The sequence below is a fragment of the Vipera ursinii genome (genome assembly GCF_947247035.1).
Source record: "Vipera ursinii genome assembly, chromosome: 2".
Classification (NCBI taxonomy): domain Eukaryota; kingdom Metazoa; phylum Chordata; class Lepidosauria; order Squamata; family Viperidae; genus Vipera; species Vipera ursinii.
Genome location: NC_139513.1, coordinates 64,878,648 through 64,895,428, shown reverse-complemented (window position 1 = coordinate 64,895,428; position 16,781 = coordinate 64,878,648). Strand labels below are relative to the sequence as shown.

Here is a 16,781-nt window from a genome sequence, read left to right as displayed (position 1 = left end):
TATTGGACATAAAACATCAAATTAAAAATCAGCAAAAATTAAGTTATATTGCAAAAGGAAATAATCAAATTTCAGCAGAAGTGAACCATAACTTGTCAATGATTCAACAATTCAAATAGTCTAAAACAGTTTGATCTCCAAGTCATGCAATACATAAAAACTGCTATATCTGCATTTGATTCCAAAGTGATTGGAATGATTGACTGAAATTTAATAAAGTATGATAAAAACAGCACCACATCTTTCATAGCTGATCAGGAAACAGGATTCACTGGTGAGCAGGGACAGTTACAAGGGCATCCTCAGGAGGTCTGACAATGTCTACATTCTGTATAATAATAAAAATACAGAAAATATTTATCGTACAGGACTGCCAATCAGTGTTTCCACAAGTAATTCCTGATTAAAATTAATTGATGACTGCAATTCTCCAAGCAAAATTTGTGCCCATTTTTCTTATAAACACAGTGTCATGGTTCCGACAGATGAAACTCTTCAGAGTATTTCAAGGCATTGTTTACCTTAAAGAATCTTTATTTGAGTAGCATAGCATCGGCACTAACATAATCGAAGCCAAAAACTGAGTTCCCCTCCCCTGAGCACATAGTATCAAAGCACACTTCCCTCCTCCAGTTAACAGTCATAAATCACATTCCCCAATTAGTTTGAAACATGGGCTTCCCCTCCAGTTCTCCAGCCCTCCAATTCTTTATCATCTCTTATTTCAATAATCACACTAGGTTCAGTATCATTATGTCTAGCTAGACTCTCATGCACATTCCTCCCACCTCCCCAGCATCATCTAACTCTAAAAGCAAAAAGAAGAAAATGGTTGCTTCTCCATCTGTTGTCAATGCAAAAACATCCAATGTTAGCAGCGTTGACACATAGACTATTGATTTACAGAACAACAATAATTCTATGGTTCCAGCTTAACACCGGCAACCTTATGGGCTACCGACCTATGTACAGAAAGCCATGCAGTATTACAGGGTCATTTAGCCATGACTTCCTTTGGATCCAGGAAGTCCCCAGATTAAGAATGAGTTCAGTTCCTAACTCTTGTCTTTAACTCAAATTTGTAGGCTGGGACTCATACTTTCAAGAGGCTTGCCTGTTATTGAAAATGGTGAAGCGTTCTTTTTTCTCAAGCTATCAAACTGCTGAAAAGAGGCTGTACATTAAAAATGTACAGCTTCATCTATTCACAAAAAATGTGCCGCTTCAGTGGTTTACTGACTCAATGAAGGAGAACCCTGTCCACCATTTTTAGTAATAGGCAGTCCATTTTAAGTACAGGTGGTTTTATAAATAAAACATTCTTAGCCCAGGGACTGCCTTGCATTAGCCTGTAACTTTAGCATTATCATCGCTCATTTTACTAATATTACTCTGACTGCTTTTCAGCTGAAAATGGAAGCTCCTGCTTCAAGGCATGCCCTTAAATTTCTCCCTGCCAAACCAAAAGGACCCCAGAGCTGTAGAAAATGTTCTTGATCACAGACTGGATAAGGATCAATAATATGAATGTAAATCCTAACAACATGGTGATATACATGTGGATGGTTCCTTGGTTCTATAGAGATGCAGGAATGGGCACAACTAGCGCATAAAAGTGTGCATAGGCTCTCCTAGCCACAGCTGCCACCTGCTCTTCCAGCCAGAGCCCTGAGTCTAGGAGCACCCCCAAATTGTGCATCAGGTCTGCCTGGAGTAGTGCCATCCCATCCAGAACTAGAGATGGAAGAACCTTGTCTCAAGAGGGTCCAAATACTCACAGCCTCTCCATCTAGAAACGGTTGAATCAGAGCTCTATCCAGACCCAGACAGCCTACAGACACTGGAACTAGAATGTTCACAACATCAGTTAAGGGGACTGGAGCGGAGATATAAAGCTGGGTGTCATCTGTATATTGATGATGTCTCACCCCAAACTGATGGATCACCTCACCCTGTAAATGTTAAATAGGAAAAGACAGAAAACCAAGTCCTGATGCAACCCACAGAGTAGGGGCTGCAGCCTGGTTCTCTTCCCACCTAACCATGCCGACTGAAACTGACCCTGGAGTAAGGAGGAGAACGAGCACAACACAGTGCCACTAACCCCAACTCCTGAGCCACCCAAGAAAGATACCATGATTGATCATATTAAATGCCACCACGAGGTCAAGAAGAGCCAGGATGGATGCATTACCTCTATCCCACTCCTGTCATCCATGAGCACAATCAATGCAGTCTTAGTCCCAAATAAATAAAAATAAAAATAAACCTGGGCCTGAATCTCGACTGAAAAGCATCTAGATAATCCGCTTGATCCAAGGTCCTCTGCAGCTGCCCTGCTACCCCTCTCTCCACCACCTTCCCTAAGAAGGGAAGGTTGGAAACTGGGCAAAAAGTATCCAGCTTGGTTGGGTCGAGTGATGATCCTTTGAGGAAGGAGTGTAGCACCACCTCTTTAAGAGCTGGTGGAACCCCTCCCTCTTTCAAGGAGGAGTTAATTACCACCCATCCCCTCCCATGCAACTTTAATGAGTCAGGAAGGGCAACCTAATATACAAGTGGCTGAACTAGCAGCTGAGAGGGATTTGTCCACTTCCTCAGGTTCCACAAGCTAAAATGTGTAGACTTTTATTAAGGTTTTATACATAAATTAAACCAATGAAGAACAATAAAAGCCTTCAGTGCTGATTTATTTTTGTCTTTCTAACCTCTCATATACTAGAGAGCTAAATTTCTAATGCAAATCAATCTGGTGTCGTGCTATGCACACTTAAATCATGCCACAAAAACATGGGGAAATTGTCCCTAAGAATAGACAAAAATGTGATCAATCTTGGCAAAAATTCTTATGTATCAAATCAAAGAATGCAAGTTAAGACACTGCCACCATAAACAAATAGGCAATGACAATTTCCCCCCCCCCCAACATTTTGTCATTTCTATGAGAAATATGAAGAGACAATGAAAATGAACAGAAGTTTTACCCTTACAGAATAAGCAAAGATGTTTATATTTACATAAAAATAGTCACTGGGAAGGCTGTGCAAGGCATTCCCAAAGTGTCTCTTCTCAAAGTACCAAAGAACTGCATATCAAGAAAGCTGACAGGGCCCCCCTGTTTGCTTCCATGGTCATTTCCCAATGCCCTTGCATAACCACTTCACCTATGCCCACGGTCCCATAGCACTGGCTGGTCTGCTCAGGCTGACAACCTAAAAGGCTGCTGCATAATTTCTGTGTATTGGTCTATACCTAGCCATTTCCCAAAGACACAGAAAGAAATTCAAGACTGAAGAAGAAAGTAATTCCTTTACTAAAACAATCAACAATTAAAAGGAATACTGTTATACTACTTAGCCTACTAAAAGACTTCAATTAATGAGCAAATCCATTCCAACTTAAACAATACTATAAGAGCACTGTGCAATCAAAAACTGTGGTAATTTTGATAAAAGGGGACTTCTAGAAAAATACAAGATAACATATCACAGATAAAATTTCCATTTGTTTTATGGAACTCTATTACTGACACTGAAAAATTCAGTTACAAATTTCCTTTACAAACAACTATTTTAACTGACATAAACTAGCTAACAAGCCATTTGAACCAAAGCAGTTGTGATCATCAATGTTCCCTAAAGTATTTATTAATGTACTTAAAAGAAAAATTCTGCTTCTGAATATTTTTTCTGAAACTTTTTAAAAAATTAATACACATGAAAATACATATTGAACACACTATTATGGATACATGTATTTATTCTCTCTCTCCATTTTCCTATTAATTTAGCTTGATATACTTGATTCCCACTGAAGCCAATGGGACAAGAGTACAATGATGGTGTCCTGTCTTACTGACTAGGTTCATATATTTTATTAAACTATATTTTGGTTTAATGAACAAACTACCAGATGTCCAACCACGAGCTAAGGGATACTAAATACAAGTGATTGTTCACATAGTAATTAAACCAAAATTAAACGAATCATATTTTGACTATATGGACCTAGTAGTAAATCGTAGTACTGGTAGCATAGCTCAGAATCAAAACATGTACAGTAATGCTACATACAGAAACATTTGTATGACATTGTAACTCAGTCAAAATTGTGTTTGTTTTTGTTAGCAAAGCCTTCCACTGTCATTTTAGGGTGCATGGGTAAAATAGATGAGACTTTTCATATAAACCCAACAGACACAAACTGAAGTCAATCACTAAACAATGATGTGCGTCTACGTGTATGAGAAAGAGAGAATAACCATTATTTTGCATTAAAAAAAGAGTGCCTATGAATTTATGTTTCTTCCAGAATTTTAATATAAAAAATAAGCTTTCAAACTAGCGGAACACAAAAATCTTTGCAGCTGTTGTTCTAGAATGAGCAAGAGATGGCTTTCAAAATCTAGATAACAAAAAAAATTCTAAAATAATGTAGTACATTTCACATAAAACATACAGATACTGAAAACTGAACTACTGCAGTGATATTTGACATTTATTTATTTATTTATTTATTTTATTATATTTATATACCGCCCTTTCCCGAAGGACTCAGGGCGGTTTACAGGGTGATTAAAAACACAAAATACAAAAGTTAAAAACAGTTAAAAAAATTATATCCGTCCCTGAACAAATAAAACCCCGGTTAAAATTAAAATTAAAATTCTCAGCCTGGGCCAGAGAGCTCGAAGAGCCAGGTCTTCAGGTCCCGGCGGAATGAACGGAGGTCGGGGGCAGTCCTAAGCTCCACTGGCAGCTGGTTCCAAAGGGCAGGCGCACCCATTGAGAAGGCCCTATCCCTGGGTGTTGTCCGCCAGCAATCTCTTACCGGCGGTACCCTGAGAAGACCCTCCCTGTGGGAGCGCACTGGACGAAGGGAGCTTGATGCCGGCAGCAGGTGTTCCATCAGATAACCCGGACCCAAGCCATTTAGGGCTTTATAGGTCATCACCAGCACCTTGAATCTCACCCGGAGGACAACCGGGAGCCAATGCAGCTCGCGGAGTAGAGGTGTTACAAGGGAGTATCAGGAAACCCCCATCACAACTCGCGCGGCTGCATTCTGCACCAGCTGAAGCCTCCGAGTGGTCCTCAAGGGCAGCCCCATGTAGAGAGCGTTGCAGTAGTCTAAACGGGAGGTCATGAGCGCATGAGTGACTGTGCATAGGGCATCTCGGTCCAGATAGGGTCGCAACTGGCACACCAGGCGAACCTGGGCAAAAGCCCCCCTGGTCACGGCTCCTATATGGTCTTCAAAATTGAGTCGTGAATCCAGGAGGACGCCCAAGTTGCGAGCCCTATCAACGGGGGGTAACACCTCACCCCCCATCGTTAAAGGTGGAATAGTCTGGTTAGCCCGAGATGCCGATATGCACAGCCACTCAGTCTTGGCGGGATTGAGACGAAGCCTGTTTCTCCCCATCCAGACCTGGACCGCCTCCAGGCAGTGGGACATCACGGCGAGGGCATTGCTGGGTTGGTTCGGGGTGGAAAGAAAAAGATGGGTATCATCAGTGTACTGATGATACCCCACCCCAAAACCAGGAATGATCTCACCCAGCGGCTTCATATAGATGTTGAACAGGAGGGGCGAGAGAACAGACCCCTGAGGAACTCCACAAACGAGAGGCCTCAGGGTGGATCTCTGCCCTCCCGTCAACACCGACTGCGAACGGCCCAGGAGATAGGAGAACCACTGTAAAACGGTGCCTCCCACTCCAAACCCCCTGAGATGCCGCAGTAGGATACCATGGTCGATGGTATCAAAAGCCGCTGAGAGATCTAATAGGACCAGGACAGAGGAACAACCCTGTCCCGAGCCCGCCAGAGATCATTCACCAGCACGACCAATGCCGTCTCCGTGCTGTATCCGGGCCTGAAACCCGATTGGTACGGGTCCAGATAATCAGTTTCCTCCAGGAACAGAGGAAGCTGATGCGCCACCACACTCTCAACAACCTTCGCCAAGAAGCGAAGGTTGGAGACTGGACGATAGTTATTTAAAACAGCAGGGTCCAGGACAGGCTTTTTGAGGAGGGGTCTCACCACCGCCTCCTTCAAGGCGGCAGGAAAGACACCCTCCTTCAAAGAAGCAGTTACTACTGCCTGGAACCAGCCTCGTGTCTCCTCCCGGGCCGCATAAACCAGCCAGGAGGGGCACGGATCCAACAAACAGGTGGTGGTGCTCAGCCTCCCCATGATCCTGTCCACATCTTCAGGGGAAACAGGATCGAACTCAGTCCAGATAACATGTTCAAGACCGTCCGATTCCTCCACGTCAGACTCTGCCCAGTCAAGAGTCCAGACCGGCCCGGATCTGAGCGATTTTGTCCACCAGATGATGACTAAACTCCTCGGCTCGTCCCTGCAAGGGATCCTCCATCACCTCCTGGTTAAGGAGGGAGCGAGTCACCCTAAACAGGGCGGCCAGGCGATTATCTGCGGACACGATGAGGGCAGCGAAGTAATTAGACTTCGCCGTCCTCATCGCCGCAAGATAAGACCTTATAAAGGTTCTTAACTGCAATCGGTCAGATTCGGATCGGCTGGACCTCCAACCGCTCTCTAGACCCCGTCTCCGACGCTTCATCTCCCGGAGCTCCGCAGAGAACCACAGAGCCCAACGGGATCTGCGCCGGGTCAGAGGTCGCAAGGGTACAACACAGTCAAGTGCCCCGGCAGCCGCCCTTTTCCAGGCATCCACCAAGGCATCGACTGGGCTGTGGGTGAGGGCGATGGGTATAGACCCAAGCGCCATCTGGAACTGTTCAGGGTCCATTAGGCGCCTGGGGCGGAACCACCTGGTCGTTTCCGCAGCCCAGAGGCGGGGGGTGGTGTAACGGAAGACCAGCCGCAGGAGATAGTGATCTGACCATGACAGGGGAACAATGGTTGGTGAACCCCCTCCCAGATCATCCAACCTAGTCAGGGGTGGCTATAGTAGAGCACAAGGCAAAACAGAGTCTGTTGAAATTAAGATCAGGACAAGATGCTTACAAAGAAAGTACTATTCCTAGAAATCTAAAAACTTTTCTTCCTTATATTAAAAGAATGGAATCTCTCATTGAATGGTAATATACAGTATTTGAATACTACAGAGGTGTTGTCTACACTGTATTGAGGGATATAGGCATGTATGGAAGCCATTCACCCCTGAAATCCTGTATAACATCTTTAACATCTTCATGAGATTGATGCAGAATTCTTTTAAAAAATCATTAAAGTGCATTAAAGAGAACACACAACATTCCATTAATCAAATAAACTATCTTATCAGTGTTCCCAAATATGAAACTCTGGATGGTTGTGAATCCTCACTCCAGGAATCAAAGAATAAATTAAGCTCTTTTTTTTAACACTGCTCTCCCGCTACCTTATTTTTATTAAAAATAAAGTACATTTAAAAAATTAACTTTGGAAGAAGCAATTAGCTAAGAAAGGGCAGAGAGAGCTTAACTCTTTTGTTACTGGCAGGTTTTCTACTTTAATACTTCTTCCAAGTTTCTTGTAAAGTTTTAAATTCACATTTGTTAAGAAGACCTACCTGTGGTTTATCCCTGTGTGTATTTACAGCTTCAACATTTAGAAATAAAGATTCCACTTTGCAACCTGTAGGTAGAAGTCAACATTTTGGTATTTAATTCATTTTATTCACTAAAAAAGAACAATATCAACAGCCTAACAATAGCCACTTCCTTTTATATCCAATGGATACTGGAATTTGTACAAATACTGGTTAAAAATAGTTCTGGTTAACACTTGTTAACATTTGTAGCATCTATTCAGGTAAGGTTGCTTTATAAAGTTTGCTCCTATGACACTCAGGCAACAGAGGTTCTCAGAGGTTCTAAGTGGCAGATATACTACTCCTTCCAATGCAACTTCAAGCTTTCTCCTAAGAGTCATGGATAGCAATTTTGAGCAACTGTAGCAACATTCATATTGACAGACATGGGGGGGGGGGGGTTTCGTAAAGAATTGTAAAACATTTGATTGCATGTTGAGAGTATGTTGAGTATCTTCCCTAAAAATAATGATTAGGCTTTCATGCCTTTAAGTCAGGTTGCTGGAATTGGAGAAAGGAAATTGAGAGTGGCTTTTTGGGTGTAAGCACAATTTCAATTCTGATCCTGAAAATATATTCATGTTCTAAGCCATGTGCTGAACACACATGTCCTTCAATTTTACCGGGTGGGTTTTCTATCTAGAGATTCCTTGATTATGTGGGATCTTTGGTGGTCTCTGAGCTTTGTGGCAGATGTTTCATTAACCAAGTTAGGTAACATCATCAGTACTAAACAGGGAGTGGGATTTGCTCTTGTTTTATATATTAGTCAGTGGCTTGCCCTTGCTTAATTTTGAACCTTATTCCAGCTGAAGATCTTGACATTCTAAAAAGGGAAGCTTGCCTTTAACGTCCAGTAATACATTTAACTGCAATCACTGCAGCATTTTGGACACTAGATGTCACTACAGGCTTCTTTTTATTTGATAAGTTACAGGAGCATCTCTCTTGTTTTTAAACGTTTTCTTCAGAAATTCCAAATTTTAGTATCCACATTCCCCCCTCTTCTTCTTTTAACAAGAAATAATAATGGTGATTTTTATTTAGACTAAGTGGTACTTTAAAATTATTTTTATTACAACTTTGCTTCACATTTCACACTGGAGGCTGAAATAACCTGACACAAAGTAAAAATTAGGTTTAATAAGTAAGCTTAAGCAGAGTCAGGCCTGGTTAGCATCTGAATGAGATTCCAACAGACTACATGACAACTGCAGGCTAGATGGAAAAGTTGAAAAAAAATTAAAAGGCAGTCATCATCCATTTCTGTATTATTACTAATAAAACAATAAGGGCATATCCATGATCTGCCTCATCACTCAGGCTCTTTGGTAGCCTATTCCTTCCTATAATTAATAATTTGCCATTCTATCATATTAAAAGTTACATTTCAGCTACAGCTCTTAGACTCTGGAAACAGCCCACTACAGTCAACAATTAGCTTTTTGGATTCTATCTTTTTGAAACAAGAAGGTATGGAATACACACAACAGAGAAATAAACAGGCTTACTAAAGTCCAAGTATCTGCAAGAATACCAAAAAATATTTCTAAAGAAAAGCCAACATTAACCAAGGAAGCTATGTGAATCATTTTGAGTGGCCATAGAGTAATTCACACCAGAGTGTTGTATGGCAGGACCTAGTTATTCAAATTCCCAGCTTTACCTCAAGAAAAATAGAAGCAATGTCTATTTTAAAACATTTTGGTTTATGGTGAACTGAACAGTTTAATGCAAACTGTGACTTGCTTAACAAGTACAAGTGATTTGTTTTGATACACAAACTAATAGACGTAACCTAATGAAATGTTTTTCATAATAAAGTTGATTAATTTGCTTAGCTTAAATTTGAATATCTTACCATAAGCCACTGGAGTTAGCTTTAAGACAGTATGCAGAGGGCACTTAAGATAAGGCAATTGTTCTGAAAAGGGAAAAATACAATAAACAAAAGAATATCTTCTCACTATTGACTGTAAAGTTGGTTACTAGTTAATGGTTGTATCTCACTTCACTAAATAAATCTTCAGAACAGCTTCCATTTGTCAAAACCAAACAGCACACAAGCACTGCTACCATGGGTAACAGACATGGATAAAATTCCAAGACTTAGCCAGACAAACAAAATAATAAAGAAATGATAAACTGAAATCACTGAATAAATAAACATATTTTAACCTACCTAAAACAGTGGTTTTCAACCTTTTCAATATGGATACTCTTTAAGTACCTTTTGTGGCCACAGACATGACCACGGACCACCAAGACTTAACTCAAGATTTAAATCATAACATTTCTTCAAGCCTTCACAGACCCCGTGAAGACATCATGCTTTCCCACCAAGGGTCCACGGACCACAGGTTGAGAACTACTGATGCATTGGTGTCTTTATTTAGGATATGTACCACTTGACTGCAATTATCTGGTATCAAAATGAAAGTTACTATTGACTACCTTCAGGTTCTCTGTGGCCATTTGTAAGGTACCTACCTGCAGGCTTATCCAAAAAGTAAGCAAGCAAACAACGCATAACAGCTTGGTGACAGATTACAAGCACGTTTTCCTGCCTTTCCAGCTCCATAATTACTGGCTCTAACCTTTGAACAAGATCTTCATAGGACTGGAAAAACAATAGAAAAAAAATCACAATAATATGGATATATGTAATAATTATAATAGTTTTATTATAAAGTTGATTTGCTCTAAGGTGGGTTAAATAGTACCACCTGTGTACTCTTTAAAATAATAATTTACAAACGCTTCTCATCTCACATAAGATATGCTATTTAGCAAGAAGCCTATCTTTTTAAAAACTTCCATGTGAATCTGAAAAAAAAATACAGATGCTTTTGGGAAACCACTCATTAAAAGTGGTTTAAAGCAGTTGCATTTTTACTTTAGGCTCCACCAATACATATTAGAGAGGTTTATGCTCTGTCTGGATCCAATCCGACAGAGATACTGATTCTGTCACTTTATTCTTTGTCTGTTTCAATGTTTATTCTTTAATATTTATTTTTCCCTGTGTAAGAGACTTTGTAAATAGCTGAGTAATTGATACAGCTAGCATTTACCTTGTTTTCATCTAAAAATAATGAAACGTGTTCTTGCTGAGAGTTTTCTATAACTAGAATTCTGCTACCAAAATGAATTTTTAAGAAACTGTATTTTTCATACCCACAAACGCTGAACAAAAGAAGTTTGAGTAGGCTACTGTAAACAGATCAACTGATAAAGCGGAGGGCAGCAAACATCCTGATGCTTTACCAAAACATAAATTTTTGCTTTGCTAAGGAACACGTGAACAGTATATAGTCAAAGTTAACCCAGCTGTAGTCATTAAGACTGAAAAACACACATCTTTTTTCTCTACCATCAGCAAACAGCTCCAAAAATGTATCCATCTTACATAACATCCATTATAACTTCACTGCCTCTATGCCATCTGTATTCCTGCAGTGTTTTGAACATTAGGATCACTCAGCCAACACATGATACATGGATTTAAGGCATGTTGCACTTCTAACAAATACTGTTAGCAGCTCCTTTTATCGGTGCTTTTGATTAATGCTTGGCTTTTAATGGCAGCCTGTAAAAGGGCAAGCTAACAAGCAATTAACTGAGCACCAAACATGTGGTTTTAAAATTTGTTGCTCTACTTAGAGAAAGCACATGAAAACGCTGATGCACGTTCCATCGTAGGGCCCTGGGTGTGTTGCTGCAGGATGGCCAGCATTACCCCCTCATCAAAACCACTGAACCAAAAATCCAAAATGGAAACAGATTTATTCCCTCCTTTTCCAAAATGGGTTAGGTTAAGAAACCTTTCAGCCCTGCTGAAAATTTAAACTCTGTGTAGGGTAGCTTTTTAGGTTACAAAATGCTGTTGCTGTAAATTAGCATTTCCTACATAAATGAGAAGTTGGTTTCTACTTTAGCAACAACACAATGAAGTTGCAGAAAAGCTTCCTCATGAGAAAGAGGCAATAAACTCCCTTTATTTCAAAACATTTCTCTTTTGAAACGCTTACAAAAAGACTTTTGCATCTTCAAGCTTGCACGAAGTAAAATTTAACAAACCTCGCCCTTAGGATATCTGTATCTGTATTTGTCCTGGTCTCTCAAAGCAAATTCTAATGGATAATTTTCCTGAATTTCTTCGTATGTCATTTCTTCACAGACTCCCTATGAAGACAAAGAAAATAAGAGTTCATGAAGCACAATGACGAGAAAATTGGGCTGTGCTCACAAAGATTATGAATTGAAATGCCACTTTTGTCATGAATTCACTGGAAGCCTATTCTTTCAGCTTCTAATTATGTCTTATGTTTTAATGTTTAGTGAGAGATAACCTATGTAAATTGACTTGTATTATCATCTTCCTCATTGTGAATTCTGAAGTTAAGTTGCATAAATGGAAATTCAATTCATGAAAATTAAATTCATGGAAATATTTATCTATTTATCTAAACAAATTGATACCTTGCCATAGTCCAAACCAAGCCTTAGCGGTCTACAATAAAATTAAAGCAAAATATATAATAATAAAAATAACAATACCAAACTAAACAAAACCCTGCTTAAGAGCAAACACTCCAAACACCTTCTGGTAAAAAAAAAAATCTGCCTTTAGCTTCTTGTTGGAGCTGAGCAAATCTTGGGATGGGGCGTGGAGGGGGGAAGCCCTATCATAAAAAATGGCTTGTGAAAATGGAAACAACACAGTCGCTTCTCCCAGCTTGATCTAACTGGTCAAATCTGCTTAGTTTTTCAAATACCATCAGAAAAAAAACACTAGCTATTGTCAGGTGCTTTAGCACTAATGTTTTTCAAAACTCAATTGAAAATTCTTAATGAGTTTATTTCAATTAACACTGAATTTTAACCCAGATTTCTGCCAATTTCAACAAATAAAACTATTTTAAATATAATCACATTACAAACAGCATAAATAAAACAATTTATCATTCAAAATGAATTATTTGAAATGAGAAATTTTTTAAAAAAACTGTTATGTCACTGTCCGGTTGAAAACTAATCGACAGCTAGATGGGCGGCAAATTAATTCAATCTATCAATCAATTTGATAAGACATCAGGGCAGAACAACCAGCATTTTATTTTCACACAATGATTAAAACAAACTTTGATTTGAACCTCAGCTTTAAAGCATCCCTTCAAATTAGGGATAGTTGTCAAAAATAAAAGTAGTTTACTGCCTGACATTGGTTCAGAAACAATGGAAGTAATTCTGTCACAAGAAGGGACTATTTCCACAAAGACTTTTTAAAACTGCTGAAACAAACTAACATTTACCTTTTTTAAAAGTATAATATGATAATTAACATTATAGTTTTATGGTGAGAGGCAATAGGTACAATACAATATAATACATCTGAAATAAGCCCTGAAGATTTGTCTGATAGGCACAAAACTTCAGGAAGCTGCAGGAGATCATCATCTTCTTCTTCATCATCATCAAAAAACCACAAGCATTGCATATAACAGAATAGCATCCTACCGCATCAATTTCATTTAAAACTTTCCACTGCTCATAAGGCACTCTCAGAGCCTCAGCAGTCTGAATTGTCCTCTTCATCTGACTTGTCCACACTTTCAGATCTTTGATGTTTTGATCATTAATGTACTGGCCCAAGCTCTTGGCAAACTGGAAAAGGTCATTAAAAAAAACACATTATAATATTACAGCTACTCAGATTCAGTGTCAAAAGATAATAAATCTTGAATGAGGTCTTTCAAAGGCTCATCTAGTCCTTCAACAAAGCAATTTGACTTGCACTTAACAATCACAATATTTGTTTACTAAAATGAGAGGGCGCTCCAATTTTAGTGAAATAAAACATTGCATGAGCGTTACAAACTTCCACTTATAGAAGTATATAACCTCCTGAACCTTTCTTCAGGCTGATTTATGTTTTTTAAATAGTAAAAATAAATGAAGGCCTGTGACATCCCCACGTTCCTGTATCTTGACTGCCATCTTTCTTGAAATATTTCACAGTTTTTAAGAATCTTCTGATTTCACTGTCTCTCAATCTTAGCAACTTTAAGATGTGTAGGCTTCAATTCCCAAAATTTCCTACCCACACTGTAAGCCTGAACACCTGGGGATAGCCCCACAAAAGCTGCCATCAACTTGTAATTTTTAACATGTCCCTGGGGAGAAATTAATAAATACGTCATGTAAATGTGCAGTTAATTTAACATTTTATTTAAATTAATCCAATGCAGTTTTCGTTCTGACCCTATTCATTTCTTCGTGATCTCATTCATTTTCTGGAATGGAAATCTGGTTTATTGTTCAAAAGCAAAAAAAAATGCAGAATGTTCATTGTCTGGCTCCAATGCAAAATGATACACATTTCCAAACATTAGTTAAATTTTAAAATAAATTTTAAATGGAATAAAATACAGAGCTACAGTAGACCGCACATAACTTACCTCTTTTCCTCTATGGGACAAGCCTGTGTCTCCTCCTATTCTTCCCTTTAGATTTAATTCACTTTCACCATGTCGACAGAGGTAGATGGAACGAGGAGTTACATGGATATTCATGAGGTAGTAAACAATCCGACTCTGGATGTGATCCATTACATGATTTACAAGATAACTCCTTCCAACATCCATGATTTTAATATAAGAAAGATCCCTGTAGCAATAGGAGAAATAATTAATTGTATCATTGTCCTATTTAGCCTAATGCTTTATTTATCAGCCACAGAACCCAGGAATATGTTTTACTTATCTACATTTGGTGAAAGATACAGATAGTCCTCTGATTATATCCATTGTTCAGTGACCATTCAAAATTATAATGTCACTGAAAAAATGGTTTTACAACCAATCCTTGAAGTTTTGGCCATCGCATCTGCAGCCCTCCCCAGTCACATGATCAAAATTTGGGCCAGCCTGTATTTGCAACCACTCCATCCTGCCCCTGGCACCTCCCCATATTCCTTAGTGCCTACCTGTGCCACCTACTCTCCTGCCTGCAGCACCAGCCTGCACTCTATAGCAACCACCTGAGCTACTCACCCTCTCCACTTTCTCTCTCATCTGTTGACCTGTTTGCCTGGGACTCTTGTCTCTTTCCATCTAATGACTGGAGTGGCCCTAGGGTTACAACAGCAACCAGATTACCACTGCTATTAGGCTCAGACACGTGATGTTGTGCTTTACAACCCCATCATTTAGAGACAGAAATTCCAGTCCTGACTGCCATCATAACCTGAGGACTATCTGTACTTCCAGACAACTTTAAGTAACAGGATGTTTGTTAATATGCAATATATTTACAGTCATGGCCAAAATTGTTGGCACCCCAGAAATTTTTCCAGAAAATCAAGTATTTCTCACAGAAAAGTATTGCAGGAACACATGTTTTGCTATACACAGGTTTATTCCCTTTGTGTGTATTGGAACACAACAAAAAAAGGGAGGAAAAAAAGCAAATTGGACATAATGTCAAACAAAACTCCAAAAATGGGCCGGACAAAATTATTGGCACCCTTAACTGTCGTGGCGAAGGGGCTTGCGTAATTCAATGAAGCTATGAGCTATGCCGTGCAGGGCCACCCAAGACGGAAAGGTCATAGCAGAGAGTTCTGACAAAATGTGATCCACTGGAGAAGGAAATGGCAAACCACTCCAGTATCTTTGCCATGAAAACCCTATGGACACTACCAAAAGGCAAAATGATATGACGCTGGAAGATGAGCCCCTCAGGTCAGAAGGCGTCCAATATGCTACTGGGGAAGAGCAGAGGGCTAGTACTAGTAGCGCCAGAAAAAATGAAGCGACTGGGCCAAAGCCGAAAGGACGCTCAGCTGTGGAAAGTTTAGGCTTAAATTAAAGAAAGTAGGGGAAAGCGCTAGGCCAGTCAGGTATGAATTAAATCATATCCCTGTTCAATATACAGTAGAGGTGACAAAGAGATTTAAGGAATTAGATCTGATAGACAGAGTGCCTGAAGAACTATGGACAGAGGTTCGCAACATTGTACAACAGGTAGCAACCAAAATCATCCCAAAGAAAAAGAAATGCAAGAAAGCAAAATGGCTGTCTGAGGAAGCTTTGCAAATAGCTGAGGAAAGGAGGGAAGTGAAAGGCAAGGGAGAAAAAGAAAGATATGCCCAATTAAATGCAGAATTCCAGAGAATAGCTAGAAGAGATAAGAATGCCTTCTTAAATGAACAATGCAAAGAAATAGAAGAAAACAATACAATAGGGAGGACCAGAGATCTTTTCAAGAAAATTGGAGAGATGAAGGGAACGTTTCATGCAAAAATGGGCATGATAAAGTACCAAAATGGCAGGGACCTAACAGAGGCAGAAGAGATTAAGAAAGGTGGCAAAATTACACAGAAGAACTATACAAGAATGAGCTTAATGTCCCTGATAATCACAATGAGTTGGTCACTGACCTCGAGCCAGACATCCTAGAATGTGAAGTGAAGTGGGCCTTAGAAAAGCTAAGCAACAACAAAGCTAGTGGAGGTGACAGTATTCCAGCTGAGCTATTCAAAATCTTAAAAGACGATGCAGTAAAAGTACTACACTCAATTTGCCAGCAAATTTGGAAAACTCAACAGTGGCCACAGGATTGGAAAAGATCAGTTTACATTCCAATTCCAAAGAAAGGCAGTGCCAAAGAATGTTCAAACTATCGCACCATTGCACTCATTTCTCATGCTAGTAAAGTTATGCTTAAAATTCTACAAGCTAGGCTCCAGCAGTATGTGGATCGAGAACTACCAGAAGTACAGGCAGGATTTCGAAGAGGCAGAGGAACTAAAGATCAAATTGCTAACATACGTTGGATCATGGAGAAAGCTAGAGAGTTCCAGAAAAACATCTACTTCTGCTTCATTGACTATGCTAAAGCCTTTGATTGTGTGGATCATAACAAACTGTGGCAAGTCCTTAAAGAGATGGGCATACCAGACCATCTTATTTGTCTCTTGAGAAACCTATATGCAGGCCAAGAAGCAACAGTGAGAACTGGACACGGAACCACTGATTGGTTCAAAATTGGGAAAGGAGTCCGGCAAGGCTGTATACTGTCGCCTTGCCTATTTAACTTATATGCAGAGCACATCATGAGAAAGGCAGGGCTAGATGAATCAAAAGTTGGAATTAAGATTGCCGGAAGAAACATCAACAACCTAAGATATGCAGATGATACCACTCTAATGG

General features: G+C 39.6%; 1 protein-coding gene across 5 annotated transcripts in view; it reads right to left on the bottom strand.

Annotated features, from left to right (window-relative positions):
- PFKFB4 (6-phosphofructo-2-kinase/fructose-2,6-biphosphatase 4) overlaps window positions 1-16,781 on the bottom strand; it is an 86,235-nt gene that overhangs the window by 6,837 nt on the left and 62,617 nt on the right. For 3 of the 5 annotated variants that reach the window (XM_083351678.1, XM_083351675.1, XM_083351679.1), the window contains 7 exons: window positions 14,028-14,235; window positions 13,087-13,233; window positions 11,647-11,751; window positions 10,057-10,186; window positions 9,428-9,490; window positions 7,546-7,610; window positions 237-328 (listed from right to left, as the gene is read on the bottom strand). In XM_083351678.1, coding sequence (XP_083207804.1) covers window positions 269-328; window positions 7,546-7,610; window positions 9,428-9,490; window positions 10,057-10,186; window positions 11,647-11,751; window positions 13,087-13,233; window positions 14,028-14,235 — 778 coding nt within the window. In that variant the 3' untranslated portion in view covers window positions 237-268. The remainder of the gene's footprint in view (window positions 1-236; window positions 329-7,545; window positions 7,611-9,427; window positions 9,491-10,056; window positions 10,187-11,646; window positions 11,752-13,086; window positions 13,234-14,027; window positions 14,236-16,781) is intronic. The other 2 variants (XM_083351676.1, XM_083351677.1) reach the window with 2 other exon arrangements.